The 25606-nt window shown below is 36.1% G+C and overlaps 1 protein-coding gene across 1 annotated transcript in view; it reads right to left on the reverse strand.

The window, feature by feature from the left end:
* The window catches only part of LOC150109273 (dolichyl-diphosphooligosaccharide--protein glycosyltransferase subunit 1), a 156357-nt gene that overhangs the window by 57620 nt on the left and 73131 nt on the right, over positions 1-25606 (reverse strand). The window contains exon 6 of the mRNA XM_090406891.1: positions 8438-8537. Coding sequence (XP_090263017.1) covers positions 8438-8537 — 100 coding nt within the window. The remainder of the gene's footprint in view (positions 1-8437; positions 8538-25606) is intronic.

The raw sequence follows: 25606 nt of genomic DNA on the forward strand, positions 1-25606 counted from the left end.
AAATCCTTCTAGTTATGGATGTTTATGATTGTCTTCCTCAATGAAGAGACCACTTTCCTGCTTATCTGAGGCCTGATATGGCTCATTTTCATTTGGCACATTTGGCCTCTCTAGTGCAGGGCAAAATGACTCTCCATACTTTGGCAAATATTTTATTGCTTGTTTGCCAAAGTATGGAGAGTCATTTTGCTTGTTATCGTAGAATTTATGCCAATAAGAAAAAAACTAAAACTGTTCAAATGACTCTTGATAACTTCTTTTTGATAAAAAAAGCGCAGTAAATAATGTAGGTACCAGTATTTATTAAACATTTACTTTGCATTCATTTTTTATCTTTCCTAAAAAAGTACCATTTAAAACGAATTATTAATACAGTAATAGATCATGGACAAATTGTAATTTTTACCATTGATTATTAGATTTGATTAACGCGATTTTGATATACGTGGTATCATCGAAGGATTAATTAACCGCATTAACCGAGGGATACCTGTATATATAAATAATTAAGTGAGCCTACACCACACTCTAAACCATCTGTGGGAACCTGGTGAATTAATCAGCTGGAATTTCAAGTATGCTCTCATAATTTTGTCCAGACTAAAGGAGGCTGGCAAATTGGTGGTGCACCTGTACTAATACCATTGGTGGGCTAAGGAGTTTTAATTATTTTATTTCATTTTATTTATATATGGACGAATTGTCCATATATAAATTTTTTACATAATCCACAAGCCCTGCACTAGAGAGGCCAAATGTGCCAAATGAACTTCCTCAAGCCATATCAGGCCTCAGATAAGCAGGAAAGTGGTCTCTTCATTGAGGAAGACAGTCAATTTATTGAGGAAGAAAAAAACACTGCAAATATAATACACGATGGTACAAATTAAGTGAATATTGAAATCCAACATTATTTCATAGCCGAATATAGAAACTACAAGAGTTTCGTGCTGAATATATAGAAACTAAAAGTTTCAGCAGATGCAAGCATAAGCAACCTTATGGGCAACTTGTAGTAAAGATGGCTCCAGATCACTTTCCTTAGTATTTTCCATAATGTAAAGCACATCTCCTAGAGGACATGTATGATAAATAAGCCTTTGGCTCTCTATTTCAGTAATACACGATGGTTTATTTATTTTCAGTTACAATCCTGAAATTATTGAACAAAGAATTAAAAAAAAAAAAAAAAAACTAAACCATACTACAGTATACTGACATCGGAGTTTGCGGTATCTCTCAGATATAATTTACTGTCAAATATTACAAACCTTTACATAACACGTGTTAAACCAAAACTGACTGCATAAACAGTGTGGAACTCAAAACATATGAATGCACAGCTACTCATGACCTCCAAGCTATACACTGAATTGTGTAAGAATATTTATATTAAACATTTTGCATGTATCTGTCAGATCAGTTGCGAGCTCTGCAGGATTAAAGGCGCATTAATCAAAACTCTTGCCACATATATCAAGGGATTGCTGCAATTAGTTTCGCAGCGTTAATCAAATCCTACGTTAAGCAAGGGATACCTGTATATAGTGGATTCTGATCTCTTTATTGCAAGTGATTTTCAGCTTATTTTGCTTATATTTAACTCTAGTTGCAGCTTATAAGCAAGGTCAATTCACAGTGGTGGTGGTGGTAGTGCCATGCACAAATCTGTTTCAATACAAAATAAGGCAGAAGTGAAGAAACAACTTGACTGTGGTGTTTCAGTGCAGAAATTTACTATACATATGAAACCATTTTGTTAACTTATTTTTGATATGAAGAAGCAAAGGGACAAAATTTTGAAATTCTTTGCAGACAGTGATTCCAAAAATGTTTAAAATGTTTGAGTGATTCTTTCTTTCAAGGTTACATGGTAATCAGCATTCATTGCATAGAATTTATGGAGACAAAAACACATGTTTGGAGCAATTACTTTACTTATAATTAAGAAAATAACACTCGACATTTCAGTACCTATATCAAAGTCATTATCAGGAAATCATAGCTTACTTTTGTGTAGTGTCATAATAGTTTGTCTTGTTCATATGTATGTTTTCCTGGCTTCTTATGTTGATAGTACCAATCTTTAACTCTGGTGATGTTGAGTTGGGGTGTGTTTTAAGATTTGTTCCAGTAGCTGACTTTTTGCTGTTTGCCCTGTCAGAATATTTTCACAGATTCTGAAAAGCGTTATTTTCTTAATTAAGTAATTATTCCAACCTATGTTTTTGTCTCCATAAATTCTACAGAATGAATATTGGAGTGATGGGCATGGACTTGTGTGGTAACATGATAATTCAAAAGGCTAAGTTATTCCATAAAGAACTCAAACCAGAACCTGAATGCAAGTATAGTGCATAAACAGTGTGGAATATCACTCAAAACATATGAATGCACAGCTACTCATGACCTCCAAGCTATACACTGAATTGTATAAGAATATTTATATTAAACATTTTGTAGGTATCTGTCAGATCAGTTGCGAGCTCTGATCTGACAGATACATGCATAAAGCATGCAATGAAAAATAATCCACAAACTACAAAGGAACTAAGTTGTTGAACGTTTATTTTTACTTGGTTAGACTATAATAAATTTAGTTTAATCCTTTATCCAAGTGTGAGCAAACAAAGTTTGCGCCTGAAAATATCTTCAGAACTAGTTGCCTGGTGTTGTACTACCCTTACCCCAGTCCTGAAGATATTTTCAGGCACAAACTTTGTTTGCTCGCACTTGGATAAAGGATTAAACTAAATTTATTATACAAAGGAACTACTGAATATATGAATGAATTTGTTAACCTTGTTGCGGATGAGTTCCTCAGTCATGAGCAAGTGTATAATACTGATGAAACTGCTTCATATTAGTAACGCACAGTGCAAAAAAAAAGCAGAAGGAACAGGTTTCAGACAATTCAAGGATAGAGTTAGTCCTCAAACAAGCATACACAGACAAGTTAATTTTGTGTTTGAAGCCAGAATGCACAGCACATTTGTAGGCCTACCAGAAGTTGCAAAATTCTTCTCATTCCAGACAGCTTTCTGTTCATCCCCAGAGATGAACGAACTCCTTTGTAAAAAATATTTAAACAAGTGTATTTGCCACCAAGCTGTACATCCAATCCCTTATCCAACCCCAACACTAAGGAATAATATCCTCTATGAAAGCTATAAGTATTACTCACTTTCATGAAATGTTTGTTAGATATTGAAATGCTAGCAAGCCTGTAGAGAATTTATTAAAGAATTTTAAATGAAACTATGGTTCATTGCTAGTGTCTGGGAGAAGGTGCAAGCTTCAGCACTAAAGAAATGTTGGCATAAGTTGTGGCCTGTTTTGCTGTCTGATGATTCTCCTGATAACAATGGCTTTATTAGATTTAATGTATCAAAGGAGAAAGAAGTTGTTCATGAGTTGCTTGAGTATGTTAAAAGTGTTGTGGGACCTGTTGCCAAGGGTATAGTATGCAGGCTTAATGAAGAACCTGGCTGAGCAGATGAGCACTGACAAAGAAATGCTTGTTGTTCATCCCTTCTGAAATTATATTGTTCTGAATCCTGATTAGAACACTGAAAATCCTGATGAAAGTGATGAAAATGAAATAAATGTAGGTGAAATCTTACTGTTGACAAGTTAATTGAGATGAGAGGTAAATTAATCAAACCAGAGTCACAAATCTTCATGAAGGAGCAAGAGCTAATGAATTTTCTGCTGTACGGGGAGCGGCTCATGCATAGGCACTGCAGAACTGCAGCACCCCCAACTTTTCTTGAGATATAAATATATTTATTAATATTTGCTTGTAATATTTAATTTTATCATCAACAATCCTATACAATTATCTTATTCTGTATAAAAAATAATAAAAATCCATCTTGTAGCACTTAGGAGAACGAAGGACGCTAGCAGCACTGTGTTTATTGCTAGTATTTGCTACACACGTAAGCGTATGCAAGTCATAGTGAGATGCAAGCTATTAGCGTAATGCGGCACTGTCCATCATGCAGTTCCACTGTTGTTTATATGCAGTTTGTGCCTATTATGTTTACTCAGTCTCTTTAAATATTTGGACATTACAATTAAAGACACAACATTTGTTATAGTTTTTATTTTAGAACATTATTGGGGTTATAATAATAGATTTTATTTTTAAGTAATTTTGAATTATACGAAACTATAATTTTATCGATAAACAATATTTTTCATGTTTGATTTTTTTTTAAATTTTTACTGTAATTTTGATATTTTATCCAAACACTTCGGAAGTTGCAGTACCCCCACGATTTCAAGCCATGAGCCGCCACTGCTGCTGTATGAAAAAGTACACAAAGAAAGATCAAAGTACATTGAAAAACTTTTCTGCAAGATGTCCCCCATACAACATCAGTGATCCATGATGAATCAATCTGCTATGAAATAGTAATCCGGGCAACCCACAACCACAGTAAAAAAGTAGTTTGCTACTTTGGATTCAATGTTATTGTAGCCATTCTTTGTAAGTACAGTTATTAATAAACTTGTTTTCATTTATGCTGTATTGTACTGATAAACCTGTATCATTTCTACCACTACCATTGTATATATTACATTAAACCATTTAATTCATATATTTGCATTTAATACCTGTTTATTTAATATCCCTGTTTCATTGATGCTAAGAAACTTGAATCATTTATATTAATGTATTTCACTTAATTCATATTTATTATTTAAGTTTCTCGCATATGATGATGCTTTAAAGACATGGAAGAGGATTTGCTGGTCACAGTTGTACTGATGAATTATTACCTGACCTCCATTGGTCAAGGCAAAATGGTTAATCTCAAAAGGCTTGGAACCAAGGGTGCCAGAAAATTGATGATGTATACTAGTAACACAGATTACAACCTTTTGTGGGTGGTTTCACATAATAAAAAATTGCTTAATTTGATTAAAGCTCTGATAGATTATTTCTTTAATGATAATCCTGCCCAGTAAAGTTTGTAAAGCATTAATGCCACAGGTGGACTAAGGATTAGACAATCTGGGAGTCCTGCTCAAGAGATCAACTATGGTTAATTTTTCAGGCTACTTCTTCATTCTAATAAGCATGGTACTAAGAACTCACAAAACACATAACCATCAACAACCTAAAAAATCTTACCAACATTAATGGTGAAGTGGGATCTAAAATAATAACTTGGCTGAGAGTGGACTTCGAACTCCTAGAGCATGTCTGCTAAGTAAGAACTGCCCACTAGATGAAACCCACATAACAGTAATGGTATGGGTTCCATGAGTGAGATCTTTAAAAAAATTTTTTTTTTTCATGTTAAAAAAATATATATTTTTAAATGTTAAACTATTTTTTAACATTTAATATTTAGGGTCATTTTGCAGTTTTTGAGATATTTCTGTTTGTCAAACATAAAAGAGAAATGAAATGTACTGTCATCAGTAGAGTCATGAAAAGGATTTGATATCAGTGAAAGCAAGTGATATAGAGTGGAAGAAAGAGAATAGGTAAAAAGCATGAGATGGTAATCCTGTGCCAGACCTGATCAAATGCTCTGGAAAAGTTTAGAGTGATCACGAGTTTTTCATGTGGTCATTAAGTAGTGGCTCTAATTGTCAGATGATACTGACAAGGAGAGGCACTATGGACACAGTGAATCAACATGGCAGTGATAGAAGATTAACTGATGAGCTACTAGGCAGTAAAAATGCTGATATTTTCTCCATTACCTTCGACATAACTGAGGCAAATGATTAAATGTGACAGCTCAATGCCTTTCTCTGGAATGGCCTGTCTCCATGCTGTAAGACAAATGTCAGATGATTATGAAAGATTATAAAGATGATATAGGATAGGTGCCAATGCTGGAGCACAACTTTTGAACTGAATTTGGGAATACCATCAGGATTGATTTCTTTCTACAGCTTCCTTGTGAAAGACAAGAGGAAGCATGCAGTGAGTTGCTCCTGGCAATATGCATGTATAGGTGAAATACTATGCCAGGATCAATGGAAGAGAAGAAATGATGCCAGCAGTTATGTCATTTGGAGACATTACACCAACATCTGGATGACTAAAATACTGTGCCTAATGACTTGATTCCCCTCCCCCTTTTTTGTAGCTATTTTGTGCTACAGTAAGATCAAGTGAGTTTTGGAACCACTCATCTTATGAATTTTTTCTTATACTGTCACACTTGTTGGAAAATACAAAGATCTGGAGAGGAGGTCTGGGATTATAAGTGAAATGACAAATGAAGACCTACATGAGGCAAGAATTATTTCAGTTATTCAGTTTCAGTAGGTGTTGGGATCAGACAAGTGAAAACAGGAATCAGCAAGGACATGAGACAGTGCTGGGCAAAGGATGGTTCTGCACAAAAGGAGACCTAGACAAGGCTATAGTTCGAGCTACCAAGAAGAGATCGAGTGTTGGAAGAATGGAGAGGACCATCAGATATGGTGAGAATATCGATAGCTGGTGAAAAATCACTGCTGATGGCAAATCTGTATTTGTTCAGCTTGATAAGAAAAGTGAAGCCAGTTTGAGTTATGAATACTGAAGTTCTCAGAGAAGATGACTTCACCTGACTCCATTTGGGCATTTGGATTGTGGAAAATTAAATTCTAGAGGCAAATAATGGGTCAGTCATCACAATGAGAAGAGCAAGAGACAGTAAATGAACAACCAAATGGGATAAAATTCCAGGCCAGACATACTAAAAAAGAGAGGATCCAAGGTCCAGAAGTTATTGGTTGTTTGGAATTATGAACCAAAGCTACTAAAGCTATTTAGACCAGCAATATATATATACACATTTTGTGTGGTCTGTTTGGCTTGTCTGTTTTGCAGGTCAAAAAACTGAAGATTCCAGGAGGGAAAACTCTGCTACCTCCATATATGAAACTGACTCGGTTTCAAATGGAGGAAAAAAAAAAAAAAAAAAAAAAACCCTTATGAAGGTTCTTCAGGGTGCTAGATGGGATTGAAACATGGGTCTTTCCAATCAAAGAACACTGCTGTAAACAGAATCATATTATTTCACAAGGGATATCATGTCTGACAAATACACAAATGTCCTCTTGTGCAGAAGGAATCATGGGGAGTATAGTTTTAAGTCAGAGTGGACAGTAGTTGTTCAGACACAGCTGAGGATCTATCAAAAATAATAGGTCAGGTTTAAATATCTGTAAGTGATGGTGGTAGTGCACATCACTTATTTTGAAGAATGTTGGTGGTTTGGATGTTTTTCATTTCTGGTATTGTTTTCTGAGGAAAATGTAGTGATATGTAGTGTTACTGTATTTGATGAAATGTATGGTTGAGTGTTTGTTGGGAAAGGGGAAAAGTAGTGTCAAAACAATGTATAGTGTGAGTGAAAAATCCATAGAAATGTCCCCCTCCCACACACACACACACACACACAAAAAAAAAAATACCCAGTCTCCTGTCTGGCCTCAACAGTCCCATGCACACTACACTTTGAATTTGGCCATGCACAATCTGGAGAGGTTGGATTATATGCGAGTTGGTCCAAAAGGCTCCTAATGCATATCGTTATTATCATTTTCATTCTTATATACTATCCAGCAGCTAGCCTACAGAACCTCTTTACTACTGCACCCTCAAAGTGGGGTCTTATGTTTTAGAACCCTACAGGGTGTCTGGATGACCATGAGACTGTCATCCACAACATGTGAGGGGGAGAAGGGAACAAAATCCAGAAAACTTGCTCTGGAGACCAAACAGCCACTTCATGTCTCTAATAAACAAAGTGGTGGTGTTTCCATGGGTAATAAATGTCACCTAGAATAATAATTAAAAAGAACTTGGCATTATTAATATTCAAGAATGTATGATGCCATGATTACTTTGAGAGAATGAGAGATGAAAGATTAGCAAAACAAATGTTTGAAGATACAGGAGATTGATAGATAAGCATGTTTTAGAAAATCAAATCAGGACATTAATTTTACCAGCTGTTATGTTTTGATTTTCTAAAACATGCTTATCTATCAATCTTCTGTATCTTGGTCGTTCCTTGGCATTTTTTGCTTCAAACATTTGTTTTGCTAATCTTTCATCTCTCATTCTAATAATAAGCCAATATGGAAGCAAGCTGATCAGAAAGTAGTCATGAAATATTAACTGTGATAGATCATTACAAAATCTGTTATAACCCGAAACAGTATACACCAAGAAATGACAAAAGCAAGATCTTAATAGTTAAGCAGCCTTTAGTGGAATGAGTAATTATGTTATACCTATCAGAAACTTCAATTTTTTAGAGTGCAAACATACTTTGTTTCAAGTGGTTAAAAATAGAAATTTCATCTAATTTCAGTGAACTTAACACATTAAATTTAAAAATTAAATCAGAACATGTTCCATGTTTTTTTTTAAAGATACAAAGACATTATAAGAAACTGTGAATGCTCTTACTTTGCTCCTTCTGGCAGGATAATTTTAACAGTGGCATCATCAATAATGCTGTCATCAAACACATGGTCAACAAAGCGCATCTTTAAAATGTAATAATCACCTTAAAAAAGAATATAAATTTCATATACGTATGACTGCTTACAATGTGGTAAACAATGAATAAATGCTGTTGTGGTTAACACAAAATTAATCAAGCTGGACTTGTGATGAGTCCTATTTGCATACCATATATACTATGTTTACAAAGTCAATTATTATAATTATTTATACAGCTATCTCCAAGGAGTCAGAAGAATAGTCGTGGGAGACTAATGCTAGCTATTATTCATACAATATTTATCATGCTCTCCTTAAACTCGTTCGCTGTCAAGGCATTCACAATCACCTCTGACAATTCATCCCACTCATTCACCAATCGCAAAAAATCTGGTCACCACACTCTTACATAACTTCCAGGGATGATCCACCTGTTCTATTCCTACTGCTCATGCTTAAAAAATTTCCAACATGTAAATCTTATAAAACCCCTTTAGTAACTTATAAGCTTTAGTAACTATCACATTCCCTCCTTTCTGTATGTCAGCTAAATTCTGCAACCCACACATCTTCAAGCCCAAGAAAAATTGCTGGAGGGGGAAAAGTAGTGGAGAACAAGTTGATTTTGTCCAAAAATTAAGTGCTACAAAAAAATTAAGATTTTTGCATTATGACAAATAATTGAGAAATCATGATATTATAATAAGGATTTCGATTTAATCTGCACTGATTTAGGAAAAAACAAAAAACAAACTTCTACAAGTAAAACCATTCAAAATATGAAGGTGTAAATAACACTTACATAGAACGATACCTACAGATGACTCTATAGCAAACTCACAGAATCACGGACATCCAAAAGAATAATATCATAACATCTGGTGATCTGTGTTACTGTCATGATTTCTTATGTTCATGTTTAAACCAGCAGAGTGATTAGTTTCACCGCAATCTTTCTATCGTTTCACTTACTCACTGTTGCATATACAAGCTGTGTTGTGCTCTGATGATGCTGATTTGAAATTCAGCAAAATATAAGCAGTTAATAAAACATCTTTCAATAAAATTGTTTGGTGTTGTTAATACTGTTAAAAATAAGTCATGAATAATCTTCAACACCTAAGCTTATCTGTTAGATTATTGTTCCATACCTAATACTATTTCCCTATAATACAATAATGAACAATAATCATAACTGTTATATTAATTGTACAAGTAAGTTTCTGTGGTTAAGCAGTTAAAAAAAAAAAAAAGGCAAGTCTCATACATCATAAGACTTATATTAGGGATAGTGGTACATGAAAGTTTTACACAACAAAAGCCTATTAACAATTAATCCTAGGTCCGTAGCAGTTAAATTTTTGATGAAAGCAGACCATACATGATGTAAAATTAAGCCTTGATTTTTATTGCATTGTGCAGGGATCCTAAGCATTTGTGAGGCTTCTTTAAATTTTCTTGTGAAACAGTTATTATTATAATTATTAATATTAAGGGAAGACCTACAGGGAGTCAGGGACTCATCGAGGGAGGTCACATACTACATGCACCAGCTATCATACTTATTCTTGAATTCATTCCCACTGCTTGCACTAACAACATCCAATGGCAATCCATTACAATCATGCATCACCCTATGAGAGAAAATTCTGACATTCATCCCCTTCTTAGTGGCATACATTCTCAGCTTCCAAGGATGCCTCTAGTCCTTTCTGCACCCTCAATAAACTGAAAAATTCCATCAACTAAAATCCCTGTATGACCCTTTCAGAAGTTTGTAAGTCTCATATAACCTCTCTTTCTCCTGTTTGCTAGTGCTACAGTCTGCAAATTCTCAATCTGTCTTCATGATCAGTATTCCATAATCCATATATCAGTTTTAACACTATCCTTTGCACTCTCTCCAATATATCAGAATCACAACAGAGACCAGACCTGTGCACTGAGTCTTATCAATGTCTTATAAAGAGGCAAAATGACATCCTTATCTTTACATGTGAACGTTCATTTCAGCATTGCAATTATCTTTTCAGTTGTATTTGTAATCTTTGCTACATGGCCCCCTGAACCTCAACTTCCTATCTACTAACACTCCAAGATCCCTATCCTTGTTAGTTTCTTCAAGCACAATCCCACTAATATAATACAACATTGGATATCTAATCATGCCGAAGTGAATGACTTTGCATTTACTGACACTGAACTGACTTTCATTTTCCCATGCCCACAATTCCAACCTATTCAAATCATTCTGCAAGTACTGCATATCAGCAACATTTCTGATTACCCTACCTATCATTGCATTCATCATCAGCCAATAGCTGTATGTCGCTTGTCAAATCCTTCCCAATGTCATTAATGTACAAATTGAATAACAATGGACCAAGAACCGATTCTTGTGGTAGACCACTGGTTACCTTAAATCCAAAGACTCACATCCCCCATATAACACTTTTTGATATCCGTCAGTCAGTCATCCTCTTATCCATGTCAATATTCTATAATCCAAACCCATATTCTCCAATTTATGCAACAGTCTACCATGCTGAGTTCTATCAAAAGCCTTAACAAAATCCAAAAGTATCACAGTGTATCCATTCCCCCTTGTCTAGTTTAATGGTAACATTGTTATAGAATGTGAGGAAGTTGCTAAAACATGACCTTCCCTTCGTAAACCCATTTTGCTCATTGCAAAGTAGAGATTTGTGCCAACCCATTTCTAAATGTGAGCCCTAACCAATTTTTCCAAAATCTTCACCACCACTCCTAAGATACTAATTGGTCGATAGGTAGATATATCGGTCTTTGCACCACCCTTGTGCAATGGAATTATGATACATTCTTTCCATTCTTGCAAAATCTTCCCTGTTCTGAGACTCATATTAAACAGCCTGGTCAAAGGAATAGCCAGTTCAGCTGAACACTCTTAGCACACGTGATGATATAACATCAGTCCCTATTGATGAATTCTTACTCAGTTTGTACAACAGTTCTTATACCTCATCCTCATACACCTGAGTTTCTTCATCAAGTGAAGTAGCAGTGAGCTCAACGTCGCGTACATCAAATTGATAGCTTTTAACAAAATGGGCACTCATTAGTTGAACAACCTCTTTTGCATCTATAACCCTGATGAAATCTACATTTAGAGTTATTCTTTATCTTTAATAGAGAGCGCGTCCCCTGGGTGGTGGATAGGGGAGCCCACCAGATATGGCGGGGTGGTCCGAATATGTTGAATAAGGACTTGTGGACCAACAGGGGGCTATCATCTTGATAGCAAGGGAAGTGGCTTTCCCATGGTCCCCTAGCTGAGTCTATTCTCTCTCTCTCTTCCCTCTTCTTTGAGATAGGCCCCCCTTGCTCTTTAACCTTTCCTATATGGCATTCCTCGCCCAACTCTTGTAACTCACGACCCTAATGCTATTAGAGTAATCGAGGGCTATGGGTCATTCTGTTTCTATCTCTACTCTATCTCTATGTCTTCTCTTTAAAAATCTCTCCTACCACTTAAGGCAAGCTGCTTGAAGGCCTCAAGATGGCAGCCCCATCACCAGATGGCCAGTAACCCTCTGTCAAAATTTTAACCCACTAAAAAGACTCATGAAGATAGTAAACGGACAGACTTTTTTGGTAACGAACTGGCTTGGAATAAGGATTTGAGAAGAAAATTACTGAAAACAAAAAAAAAAGCAGAAATACACCTATTGGAATATAGCCACCTGGAATGTGAGAAGTATCCACCACAAAATCATAGAACTGGACCAAGCACTAGAAGAAAGAAATATAAAAATAGCAGTAATTACAGAATCTAAAAAAAAAGCAGAGAGGAACAGACGAAACTGAAAATTATATCTATATATATACAGTGGGGTAAAAGCAAAGAGAGAGCTAAATCTGGTGTAATTATCTTTCTACATAAATCTCTTAGAAACAATATAATCCATTACAACTTTTGGAGCAACAGAATAATAGAAATGAGAATTAAAATAGAGACTATATGACAGTAATTGGAACTTATGCACCTGAAGAAGGAAAAGAGGAGGACTCAGAAAACTTCTACATCCAACTGCAGGACATATTAAATAAGACCAATCCTAAGGATCGCATTTTGGTAATAGGAGATCTCAATGCAAGAATTGGCAATGAACACCTTCTTCAAACATAAAGACATCCACAGATACACCTGGGAAGCAAGAGACACAAGAAGCATTATTGATTACATAATCAGCCAGTGGCGCACCCAGAGGGGGGGGGGGGGCAAGAGACCCTGGCCCCCTCCAAAGAAAAAGGAAAAAAACACCAGAAAATTTTCCAAAAATCTTTCCCTAATTAAGTTTCATTTTTTTTTTTTAAATTTATGTTGTGTCGTGTCTTCTATTTCTACAGTACTGTACTTATGAATTAGCAATCATTGCAGATGTTCAGTCATAGGTCGTATGCGGTGCGTAGTATGTATTCTCAAATCTTCTACTCAACTCGGGCCCCCTCCAAGATTAAATCCTGAGTGCGCTACTGTAATCAGTGATATCAAAATGTCAGAAATGATAATAGATACAAGAGTATACAGAGGATCTGAGAGTAATTGGAAAAGTAAAATGGGAACAAAGATGGAAAAAGACAAAAAAAAAAAGCATAAGGAAAATAGAAATTTCGAATCTTTCAAAGTTATTTGGATGACAGTGGTATTTTTGGATGACAGTAGTATTAAAGACTTGTACCAAAAAAGAATAAAGAACTGGATGACAATTATAAAACAAAATCAGAACATAGAAGAAGAATGGTTAAACCTAAAAATCATAATGACAAAAGCTGCAAAAGAAAGTTTAGGAACAAAGAAAAAAGCATATAAAAACTGGCTCAACCTAAAAACAATAGAATCGAAAATTGAATACAGCAGAAAAAAAAGCAATAGCAAAAGCAGCATGCAGGAGAATAAACAGAAACAGATGGAACAATTTTGTAACAAAATTAGAGAGACTGTACGCTCAAAAGACCTAATGCATATAAAAAACAGATATTAAGACCATTAAAATAGAAACATGGCAAAATTACTACCAAGATCTATGGTATGATGAAAACACTCAAAACAGAAAACTACCCTTTATAAACATCTCTGATAACTTGGAAAACATCACTCTAGAAGAATTAACCCGAAGCAAAACAGGAAAGGCTCCAAGAGAAGACAATATAAACTTGGAACTTATCAAATATGCAGGACTTGAATTCTTACTCAGGTTACTTAACTTTTATAATATGATCTGGAAAGAAGGAAAATGTCCACAAGATTGGACCAAAGCAATACTTATTCCCATCTACAAAAAAGGACACAAATCTGATTGTAACAATTATTGTGGAATCAGCTTAGTACCTGTTATAAAGTATATGCAAAAATCTTAGCATATAAACTTAAACGTATAGTCGACCTAAAATTAATAGAAGAACAAAATGGATTCAGAAAAAGGCAGGTCTTGCATAGACTCTGCATTTACGTTAAAATTATTAATTGAAAAACACAGAGAAATGAACATAGAAACACACATAGCTTTTATAGATTACACCAAAGCATTTGATAAAATTATCAGAGAAAAAATAGGGGAAATCCTAGAAGAATATGAAATACCAAACCAACTCTTTAGAGCCTTATATAATATATATCAAGATAATAAAATATCTGTGAAGTACAATAATTCAACATCAAGCTGGAAACCAATAAATGAAGGAGTACGTCAGGGTTGCCCTCTCTCACCAATTTTATTTAATATATACATAGATAAAATCATAAAAGAATGGAAGATAACTAATGAAGGAGGATTCAAGATAAACCGTAACACCAGATTAGCTACTCTTCTTTTTGCTGATAACCAAATGATCCTTGGAAATAATGAAGATGAACTACAAAAATCATTATGTAGTCTAAATAATCTGATAAAAACATATGGTATGGAAATATCAATAGACAAAACAAAAGTCATGGCCTTCAAAGGTGCTAATCCAATAAGAAGCAAAATAGTAATAAACAACAAAATAATAGAGCAAGTAAATACATTCAAATATTTAGGTTGCACAATGTCATATGAAAATGAAGCTGATATAGAACCAAAGATATTAAACTTTTTAAAAGTAACAGGCATTATAAATAAAATTTTTAAACCCAATTATGTACAAAAACACACACGAATAAGAATCTACAATACAGTAGCTAAACCAACCTTACTTTATGACAGTGAGATATGGACAATAAAAAAAGCAGATGAAAGAAGAATTGAATCATCCGAAATGAAATTTCTGTGCAGAACTGAAGGAGTCACAATAATGGACAAAATGAAAAGCAGCGAAATCAGAAAAAAAACTTGGAATTACAACCTCCCTAAATGAAACAGTTATTTGCTATAGAAAAAAATGGAAAGAAGACATACTAAGAATGAATAGAAGCAGAGTATCTAAACAAATTCTAAATTACCACCCAAAAGGTACTCGATGCAGAGGAAGACCCTTAAAAAGATGGAATTGAGTCCGGAACAGGCCACTTGGCCTATAAGCCTGGAAAGGAAGAAGATCTTGCTTAATAAGATTACACATCCATTTGACTCCTACCCTATTTATTCTTTGAACTCTCGGGACACACTCTGATATTGCATTATTTAAGTATTGTTTAAATGCTTCCCATGCGCTGTCGATATTCCCATCCATCAACCGATCCCTTTACACTGAACTTAGTATACTCCACAGTTGGTCATAAATTTCTGCTTTGTAGTTCAGCATGTAACCTTTTCTGAATGGAACATTCATAAACTTAGTCACTTCCCAAGTGAGTACCTGCATGATTACTGTCAACAACCGGAGGCAGAATAGTTGCATCTTTAACTGAAATACCCTCTGACAATATAATCAAATCTAACACTCTCTGACCACGAGTTCCTTCTATCACATGCTGCTTGAGGAAGTTGTCCTGCAACAACTCAATAAATGCATTTTCATTCTCCTCATGAGATTCTACTGCTCTCTCTCTCTCTTGTCAGATGTCACCTCCTCCCAGGAGGTTGACTACCATGAGCTTCCACCATGTACAGTTTGTGCTTCTCTTTTGCATTCTTCATAGACAAAAAGGTCCAATCCTTAATATTTCCCACCCAATCTGTTCTTTATCTTCCTCTTTTTCCTTGTATCATTCCTTCTAGAAGTGTTTTTTTATAGGGATTCATGCCTTAGTATGTGACCAAGGTAGGTGATTTTCCTTTTCTTAATGGGTTTCAACAGATTCCTATCTTCTCCAATCATCTTTAATATTTAAAAATTAGTTTTTTTGGCAGTCCATGGGACTCTAAGAATTCTTCTGAGGATCCACGTCTCAAAGGCTTTTAGTTTATTTTCACAATATTTTGATATTGTCCAAGTTTCTGCTCCATACAGCAGTGTTGATCATATGTAGAATTTGGACAGCTTAATTCTTGTTTTTGTGTGAATTTCCCTTGAGGTCAGAATCTTTTTTTCATGCTAATGAAGGTTGATCTAGCAATTTCTATTCTTCTTAATATTTCCTTACTTTCCATTTTCTGTAATTAGTTGACCAAAATATATATAACTCTCTACTTGATCTAAAGTATTTCCTCTGATCTTAATATTTATATCAGGTATTTTCCCTTTTTCTCTTGTTACCAGCATGGTTTTGGTTTTTTTGAAGTTGAAATTAAGTCCATATTTTTCACTTAGCTTCAGCGTCTCTTCTAGTAGGTTTTGAAGATCTTTTTAATTTTCAGCTAGCAGTACTATATCATCTGCATCTTAAGTTGTTTATATTCCTGCCTCCTATGCTGATTCCTTTAAATTCATCTAATTGCTGGAAGATATTTTCAGTATAGAGATTAAACATTATAGGAGAAAGAACATAGCCTTGTCTGACACCCTTTTTTACTGGGAATTCCTCCAAGATTTCTCTTGATATTTTTATTGAGGCAGTTTGCTCCCAATATAGATTTATCAGTAATCTGGTATCTTTACCATCTACTCCTAAATTTCCGATGCATTTGATTAGTTGTTCATGTTATATATTGGCAAAGGCCTTTGTGTAATCAATAAAACATAAGTAGACTTCTTTCTGCTTCTCCAGATATCTTTCTATAATAGTTCTAATGTTGAAGAGTTCCTTCTCTAGTTCCTTTATTTTCCTGGAAACCAGATTGTATTTCATTAATTTCCATTTTGATTTTATGTTTATTTCTTTCTAGGATGATATATAACATAACTTTTGCTATCTGACTGATCGTTCTGTACTCTTCACATTTGATTGTCTTCGATTTTTTAGGTATTAGCAGGAACGTTCAGTGATTAAAATCTTTGGCAGGTGTCCAGTTTCGTATATTTTGTTGCATATGTCAGTCAGTGATCTTATAGCCTTATCATCTAAAGCATTTAGATATTCTGCCATAATTCCATCCATCCCCTAGAGCTTTTCCTGGTTTCAGTTTCCCAATGGGATTTGTTACTTCTCAGGTAAGAATAATAGGCCCCTCCAAATCTTCTTGCATTGGCTTATCTATTCTGTCATGATTATAGAGTTCCTTTGAATACTCTATCCACCTATCCCTTATTTTGTCTTTCTCCATTAGGATGTTTTCACTGGTATCTTCAATGCAATGAGAGTCTACCCTTTTGCAATATTTGCTAGTTAGCTCCTTAACTTTTTCATGAAGTTCTCTGGTTTTGTGCTTTTTGTCCAGAAGTTCAATTTCCTTGCATTTGTTGTTGAGCCATAGTTCTTTTGCAATCCTAAATTCTTTCCTGATCTCATTGTTTAAGTTCTTGTATTCAGGGCGATTTTTGTGTTTCTTTCTTTCCTCCATCATTTTCAGTATCTTGCCATTCATCCAGGGTTTACTCATTTTCTTCTCAAATTTGGGAACTGTTTGTTTTACTGCCTTTTTTTATGCCCTCTTTAAATTTCTGCCATCTATCCTCAATCTCATCTTTAGGGTAAGGATACTTGGTGAGATCAGGAACATTAACGCAGTGGATTATGCCAGTTCCTTTAAGGGAGCCAAGATCATATTTTTTATGTTTAGAGGTTTCATTGTTTTCTTTAATTTTATTACTGCTTTAATGACCACAGGGTTGTGGTCATTAAAGTAGCCCCTGGGTATGTTTTGTTTTGTAAGATGTTATTCCGGAATCTTTTTTTAAATCATTATATAGTCAATCTGGTTCCTACAGCTGTCTCTGGGACTTTTCCATGTGTAAAGTCGTCTAGGAGAGTGGCTAAATAAAGTATTTGCTATTATCAGATTGTTTTCTTCACAGAACTGTATTAATCTTTCTCCTCTTGGATTTCTCTATCCCAGGCCCTGGTTTCATGCAAGAAGAGATCTTTTCTGAGCCTTCTTTAGCATTTAGAATGTATTCATAGAAACATTCTACATCTTCATCTGGGTAATCAGAAGTAGGTGCATACATTTGGAAAATAAAAATATTAAAAGGTTGAGTTGCAATTTTTAATGCAATTATCCTGTCACTTATAGGCCAAAATCCATGTAAGTATTGCACAATCTTATTTTTTAGTACAAATGCTACTTCATTTCTATGACTGTCTCCACACGAGTATATAATTGAATGGCTCTTTCTGTTTATTTTTCCACTATTAGTCCATTTGACTTCACTGATACCAGCAATGTCAATTTTCATTGCTTCAAGTTCTTGTATAAGGTTACCTAATTCCCAGCTTCATATAAGGTCCTTACATTACATAAGCCTTAAGAGAAGATTCTTGGTTTTCAGAAATGAAGGATCAGGAGATACCTACCCTCCCTGGAGGGTTTAAGGTATCTTCATCATATGCTATTTCCATAGTATCCATCTTATGTTCCCGTGTTTCTTTCTCTTCTTCCCTGTAATGTTTCAAAGAGACAAAAGTTGCACAGGTTCTAACCTTGTCTCTACTGCTTAAATCCGACATGGTTCTCTGTTTCATGGTAAAATGGAAGGTTACATGGTGAGGTTTTTGTTTCTTCCACGGTGACTGGCCACATCTCTGTTTTGTCTCTGAGTTTGCCCAGACTATGTCACATAGTTTGCTGTCATGCCTTCATTATCACTGTCAAATTAAATTTTGGTCATCTGCTAACTCAGCCAGTCCAGTCTTCAAGTGCAACAAGGAGGAGACATCCTCCTTCACTATAGCACAAAATGCTGATTCCCTCACTTAGTTTTGCATGCCAGTTGAGGCACAGTCCCAGGGTGTGGCTGCAGGTGCATTCTACCAGCTACTTGGAGCCATAAGTGAGAGTTGCATGAGCAGTGGGGATCAGTTCCACCCAGCCATCAATATTCAAATAATTAAATAATATAGTCTCCCATTATGATTACTCTTTTTGCGCTCATCTTGTCTATTTGGTGATGCATTTCTTCATCACTAGCAACTGGTCCACCAGGTCTGTAACAACACCCCACTATGTAATTGATCTTATGAGATTCCACCTCACACTGGATGGCTTCAAACTCACTGCTACATGAAATACTGTTAGTAGTACTACTACAATCATAGGTTTCAACTCTAACTAGATTCAAATAATCCGATATCATTAGCAGCATGCCCCCCCCCTTTCTCCTATCCTTCCTGAAAATAGTGTACCCTTTACACTCGATGCCAGTTAGTATATCTGATTCTGATAGCCAGGTCTCACTAATGCCTACAATCTGAGGTCCCAATATATTGACTAAGGCAACAAACTATCCCTGGCATTCATGTACAGACATAATAATCTACTTGCATGTTCTTTTATATACTCTTGTCTGAAGTCTGCATGACAGAGTTGGACAACTTGCAGATCTTATACATGTAGACATCTTTGCACACGTTGGATGGGTCTGAACCAGACAAACAAAAGTTGAATTGTTCTCTCCTTGTCAACATTTCTATGACAAAGCCTATTCCCATCATTAACACAGTTATATAACATTATCGTTCTTACACTCACATTCTCACCTTTCCTCCTTTTATAATTTAGTTTCCCTGACTCTGTCTCAGGTCTCATACCAGTTATTAGTTTTTCTAGACTCCTGATACCAAACGCATTCATGTGTAGGCCATCCCTCTCATGCAAATCCAATCTTCCCTCAAACTCACTCCACACATCCAAAAACTTGCATCTATTCCTTCTACACAGCTTATGCATGAACAATTTGCTATCATAGCCCTACTTCTTAATTCATTTTTATCATATCGAGGTAAAATACTGACGATTTTCACTCTTCCAACAACCCTTTCATATCCTTTCTCATACTGAACTTATTGCTAGTTAAGTCGTTAATACTTACTACAATTCAGAATCATTTCTCTCAGAGTGAGTGGACATCCAATGAATATGACCATCATTCAGGTTTATGCACCTACTACAGGGGCATCAGAAGAAGACATTGAAGAATTTTATGGCAAGTTACAAGAAGTGATAGATGCAGCATCAAAGCAAGATTTATGGCTACTTATTGGAGATTGGAATGCAAAAGTGGGAGAGATGGAGGAATAACAGGTCGTTTTGGTTTAGGTATTCGTAAAATTGCAGGGAAGAGACTAGTTGAGTTTTGTGCAGAGAATTCTTTGTTTGTTGCTAACACCTGCTTTAAACAGCACAAAAGAAGATTATACACATGGGTATCACCTGATGGACAACACAGAAATCAAATTGACTATATACTTGGACAAAGAAGATGGAGAAGTGCAATTCAGTCTGTCAAAACTTTTCCAGGTGCAAACTGTGGAACAGACCATGAGTTATTAGTGGCTACGATACATGTGAAACTACGGAAACTGAAAACATCACAAATGTCTATCAGATATGATCTTGGAAACATGCTGAATACAATATTAGCATACAGAACAGATTCAACACACTCAATTTGTGTGAAAGAGAACCAGATAAACTATGGGAAGTAAGTATGGCATTTGAATGCAAGTTTCAATGACAAGCCAGAAGAGACAAGGAAAAATACTTTAATACTGTTGTCTGCAGCTTCTGTAAGATATCAACAAAGGATATCTTACAGAAGCTGCAGACAACAAAGAAAGATGGAAAGAGTATACAGAATACCTTTACAGAAAGGACTCCAAAATTACTGAGAAATTTGAAGAGTAGAATTATACACAGGAACCAGCACCAGTGGAGAGTGAAGTGAGGTGGGCACTTCAACAAATATCCAGTAAGAAAGCACCAGGAGGAGATGGTAATTCTTGTAGAAAGGCTTATACGCGGTTAAACATGATTATTAATACTTAAGGAATTGACAGCGTATACTAGAAATATAAATTAAATTGAACTTTAATCAAACTTTCCAATATTTCGGCAACGTCACTTTTTGCCATCTTCATGGGAACTTAAGATAAAGACAAATACACACAAGTACTACACAACAGCAAATGAGAAACGAACACCTAATATAGCCTGCCAAGGCTATATTAGGTGTTCTTGGCCTTTGGAGTGAAGTTCTTCGGATGTATGTTTCCCAAATTTGAGGGCAGTTTCATGCATCCAAATTTGTTGAGGTTTGGCATGCTCCTAAGGGCTGAGGTTGATTCCATGAACAGTCTTTCGTATTTGAACTTGCTGCGGTGTATTACTGTGGTGAGTATCCAGAGCATGGTTTGCAAGCCCAGAGTGGCTGTACTGGTGAAATCGGATGTAGTCCTTGTGTTCTGAGATTCTGATATTTGCTGCCCTGCTTGTTTAGCCAAAGTAGGACAATTTACAGCTGCAAGGGAGCTGGTATACACCAGGTAGGTCTTTAGTGGAGTGGATATTCACCATTGCTCCTAGGAAATTACTGGCCGAGGAATTAATGATCCAGATTGAACGTGGGATTCGCCACCTTCCAAACCACATTGCCAACGATATTAGATTGGATGTAGCCCGTGTTCTCACAAAAGCAAGACCCAAAAACCAACATATCCAATAGTGAATACAAGTCTCTACAGGAAATAAAGAAACACAAAGAAATAGTTATCACCAAAGCGGATAAGGGGAACGGCATTGTAGTACTCAATCATACTGACTACACAGGTAAGCGTAATGCTTTACTATTAGATTGGGCTACTTACCTCTCCACTGAATACAATCCCACCAACTCACAAATCAGAAAACCCCATAGGTTCCTTAAGAAGGTCACTTTTTGGCCTGTGGAGATTACTAACAGACTAAAACCATATAACTCTAGACCCCCTCCCCCAGTATATATGGGCTCTCAAAAATACATAAAGAAAATGTGCCATTACTTACGTCCCATATTGGATGGCATTGATTCCCCCACTTACGAAGTTATACTGGCAACACACCATCATACATAAAAAACTCAGCCCACTTCAAAGTCAGTATCACTCCAATATAATGGTCAGTTTTGACGTCTCTTCTTTTTTCACAAATGCCCCCCCCCCCCCCCCAAAAAGAAACCTTAGAGCTAATCCAAGCTAAATTTCCTCCTGATATCTCAGCCCTATTTAGTTCACAATGAACTCAGGTTATTTCATTTGGCAGAAAAAATTCTACAAACAGATAGAGGGGACAGCCATGGGTTCACCACTTTTCCCACCCTTGGCCAACTTCTTTATGGAGACTTTTGAAGAGAAAGTCTTAAACTCTGCCCCACAAAAACCTATCATATGGCTTCGCTACGTTGATGATGTGTTCACTATTTGGCCACATGGCTCTGATACACTCCTCTCCTTCTTAACACACTTAAACAACCAACACCCCAGAATCAAGTTCACCCTGGAAAAAAAGGGGAACAATAGCCTCCTACCTAGACACACTAGTCACCTGCCAACCTGATGGAAGCTTGGTTTTCTCAGTTTATAGAAAACCCACCCATACAGGCAGATACATTCACCAACAACCCCCCCCCCCCACCTCTCACAACAATATGGAGTTATTAAGACACTATTCAACAAGGCTAAACTAATCTGTTTTCAAATGACAAAGCCCTAACCACTGAACTAAATCACATCCTTAACACTTTCTCAGCCAATGGCTACCCCCCCCCCCAAAAACAACTAAAACCAGTTATCCACAACCCACCTCCCCCCCTCCACAAAAAAGATTACTCTAAATCCATCACCATCCCCCCCCACCTCTCACAACAATATGGAGTTATTAAGACACTATTCAACAAGGCTAAACTAATCTGTTTTCAAATGACAAAGCCCTAACCACTGAACTAAATCACATCCTTAACACTTTCTCAGCCAATGGCTACCCCCCCCCCAAAAACAACTAAAACCAGTTATCCACAACCCCCCCTCCCCCCCTCCACAAAAAAGATTACTCTAAATCCATCACCATTCCCCCCCCCCCCCCCCCACCCTCTCACAACAATATGGAGTTATTAAGACACTATTCAACAAGGCTAAACTAATCTGTTTTCAAATGACAAAGCCCTAACCACTGAACTAAATCACATCCTTAACACTTTCTCAGCAATGGCTACCCCCCCCCCAAAAAAAAAAACAACTAAAACCAGTTATCCACAACCCACCTCCCCCCCTCCACAAAAAAGATTACTCTAAATCCATCACCATTCCCTACATTTGAGGCACCTCAGAAAAAATCAACAAAATCCTAAAAAAAAAAAAAAATGACTTGACCTCTTGTTACAGACCATACAGAAAATTGGCATCCCTTATCTGCTCCACTAAAGACCAACCACTTCCCCTAGACCTACCTGGTGTATACCAGGTCCCTTGCAGCTGTAAATTGTCCTACTTTGGCCAAACAGGCAGGACAGCAATTATCAGAATCTCAGAACAGAAGGACTACTCTGGGCTTGCAGACCATGCTCTGGATACTCGCCACAGAATAAGGTGGAAGAAAGCCACAGTAATACACTGCGGTAAGTTCAAATATGAAAGACTATTCATGGAATCAGCTAGGAACATGCCAAACCTCAACAAATTTGGATGCATGAGACTGCTCCAAATTTGGGAAACATACATCAGAAGAACTTCAGCCCAAAGGCCAAGAACACTGTTGTGTCACCTTTTCTTAATAACTTGGATATCTATGCTCTTTACATTTATTCGCCTCTTGGTGTCACATGGTATTATCTAAGTACAAAGGGAACTGCCCTGGGGTAGAGCCAAAATCCTAATGTAACAAAGCTTCTGAGGTTCTTCTTCTCATAAAATTCAAAGACATTTATTTGTTGTTGCTGCGCCACTTAGGACAATTAGTTTAAAGGAAAAAATCTTAAACAAGAAGTGAACACCCAGCTATACACCAATGACTAACAACCATGCAATCGTGACCATAGACACACTACTCAAATCTCCACTTTGGTTCGCATATTTAGCAAGTGGTGCATCGGATAATACTAACAAACAACTGAATCAGAGTAAGCAAAAGATTTATTTAACATTCTAACATATATATATACAGTTCATGGAAGTCTGGGAAAGATCATTTCTAAACTACAAATTTATGTGCTATCATAGTTATCAAATACGAACAGTAAATTCTCATAACTCACATAGGATTAACAATAGAGCTGTTCTATATTACTTCACACATAAGATCCTCATAAGTCTCTTAATTAAAACCTAGTAAACATACATTATCACCTTGTATTCACACATCCTAAGATTATCACTCTTTAAGTTACATTTGTCTACTTTCACAACTTATAATTTGCTACAGTCCTAAGTTTTATCTTTGTTAAGTCCTTAGATCTTGATTCACATATCATTTATTTACACTATTTAACAATAAAATTTCACGATACCGTATTATAGTTATCTCCTGTGCTTGTTCCTCTCTTTACTCGTCTTTTGACCCACAAATTGATTTCTTTGTGCTGGGATTGGTACCTGGAATTCCTCGATTATATGCTGGCCCATTCGTTTCAGTTGGTTATGCCTTTTCAATAGGATTCTTGGGGCAAAGTACTCTTTCACACGTGTTGCCTTTTTACCTAGATTCTGAGGCCTCTTCGCAGACTACCCTTTTCTTCTGGAGTAATGTGATTCACCTCGGACCTTGCGATGCATAACCTTTCCCGTGGATACGTGGCGTCTACTGTTTCTGTCTGCCAGGCATCAAGGCAGAGATTTCCCCTCATGCTCTCAAACCGTCCCTCCACTCGCGAAATCCACACACCAAAACCAAAATCACCAGGAAAAAAGCCTCGTGGGGAGGTTCCTAACTCCTTTATATCTCCGCACCCTATCGGCACCTTCCGTAATCTCCCCCTCAACGCGATATCTCTCGGTAGAGGATTTCTTCTTTTCTGCCTACTTATCAAGTGCCGTGTGCACACGATATGCTTGCGGCAACTTCCTTTAATCCTGTGCTCTTGGCCTTGGATTACGCTACAATTATCGTTAAAAATTGTGAGTCATTTATCTAAGCTTTGTCTATCTAATTCCTAGGAATGGTATACTGCTTTAATCATACTTTAACATTCTTTTTCCTCTAGAATTTTACCGCCAATATTTAACTAGCTTAAATAATCTTTCTGCATAATGGAATAACACTTCTTTTTTATGTATTTTCACAATTATTATCCTTATGTTTAATATATCCAATTTGGTTCACATATATGTAATTTACACTGTTAGATGCAAGCAAATTCTCTATTATAGGATCTTTACTTGTTAAATTATGAAAGAATAAATTCTCTTAGGAATTTTATCAATCACAATTTAACAACACTTAATATAGCCTGCCAGGGGGCACCATTAGAACTTTAGGAAAACGGCAGCTTCCTCGCTTCATTTCTCATTCGCTGTTGTGTAGTACTCGTGTGCATTTGTCTTTATCTTAAGTTCCCATGAAGATGGCAACGTGACGTTGCCGAAATATTGGAAAGTATATATTAAAGTTTCATTTAATTTATATTTCTAGTATACACTGTCAATTCTTTAAGTATTTAATAATCAGGAGGAGATGGAATACCCATTTAGCTGCTCAAAGCACAGGGAGAAGAGGCAGTTAAAATTTTAACAGCTCTATGTCAGCAAATTTGGATCACAACTACATGGCCTAGGGAAGGAAAAATATTAGTTTATATACCTTTATTGAAGAAAGGCGATGCAAGAGTGCGCGAAAATTACAGAACTATAGCATTGATTTCTCATGCAAGTAAAGTCTTACTTAAGAT

The sequence above is a fragment of the Typopeltis vanoorti genome, chromosome 2 (assembly GCF_054136105.1).
Source record: "Typopeltis vanoorti isolate ZY-2024b chromosome 2, IOZ_Tvanoo_1.0, whole genome shotgun sequence".
Taxonomy (NCBI): Eukaryota; Metazoa; Arthropoda; class Arachnida; order Uropygi; family Thelyphonidae; genus Typopeltis; species Typopeltis vanoorti.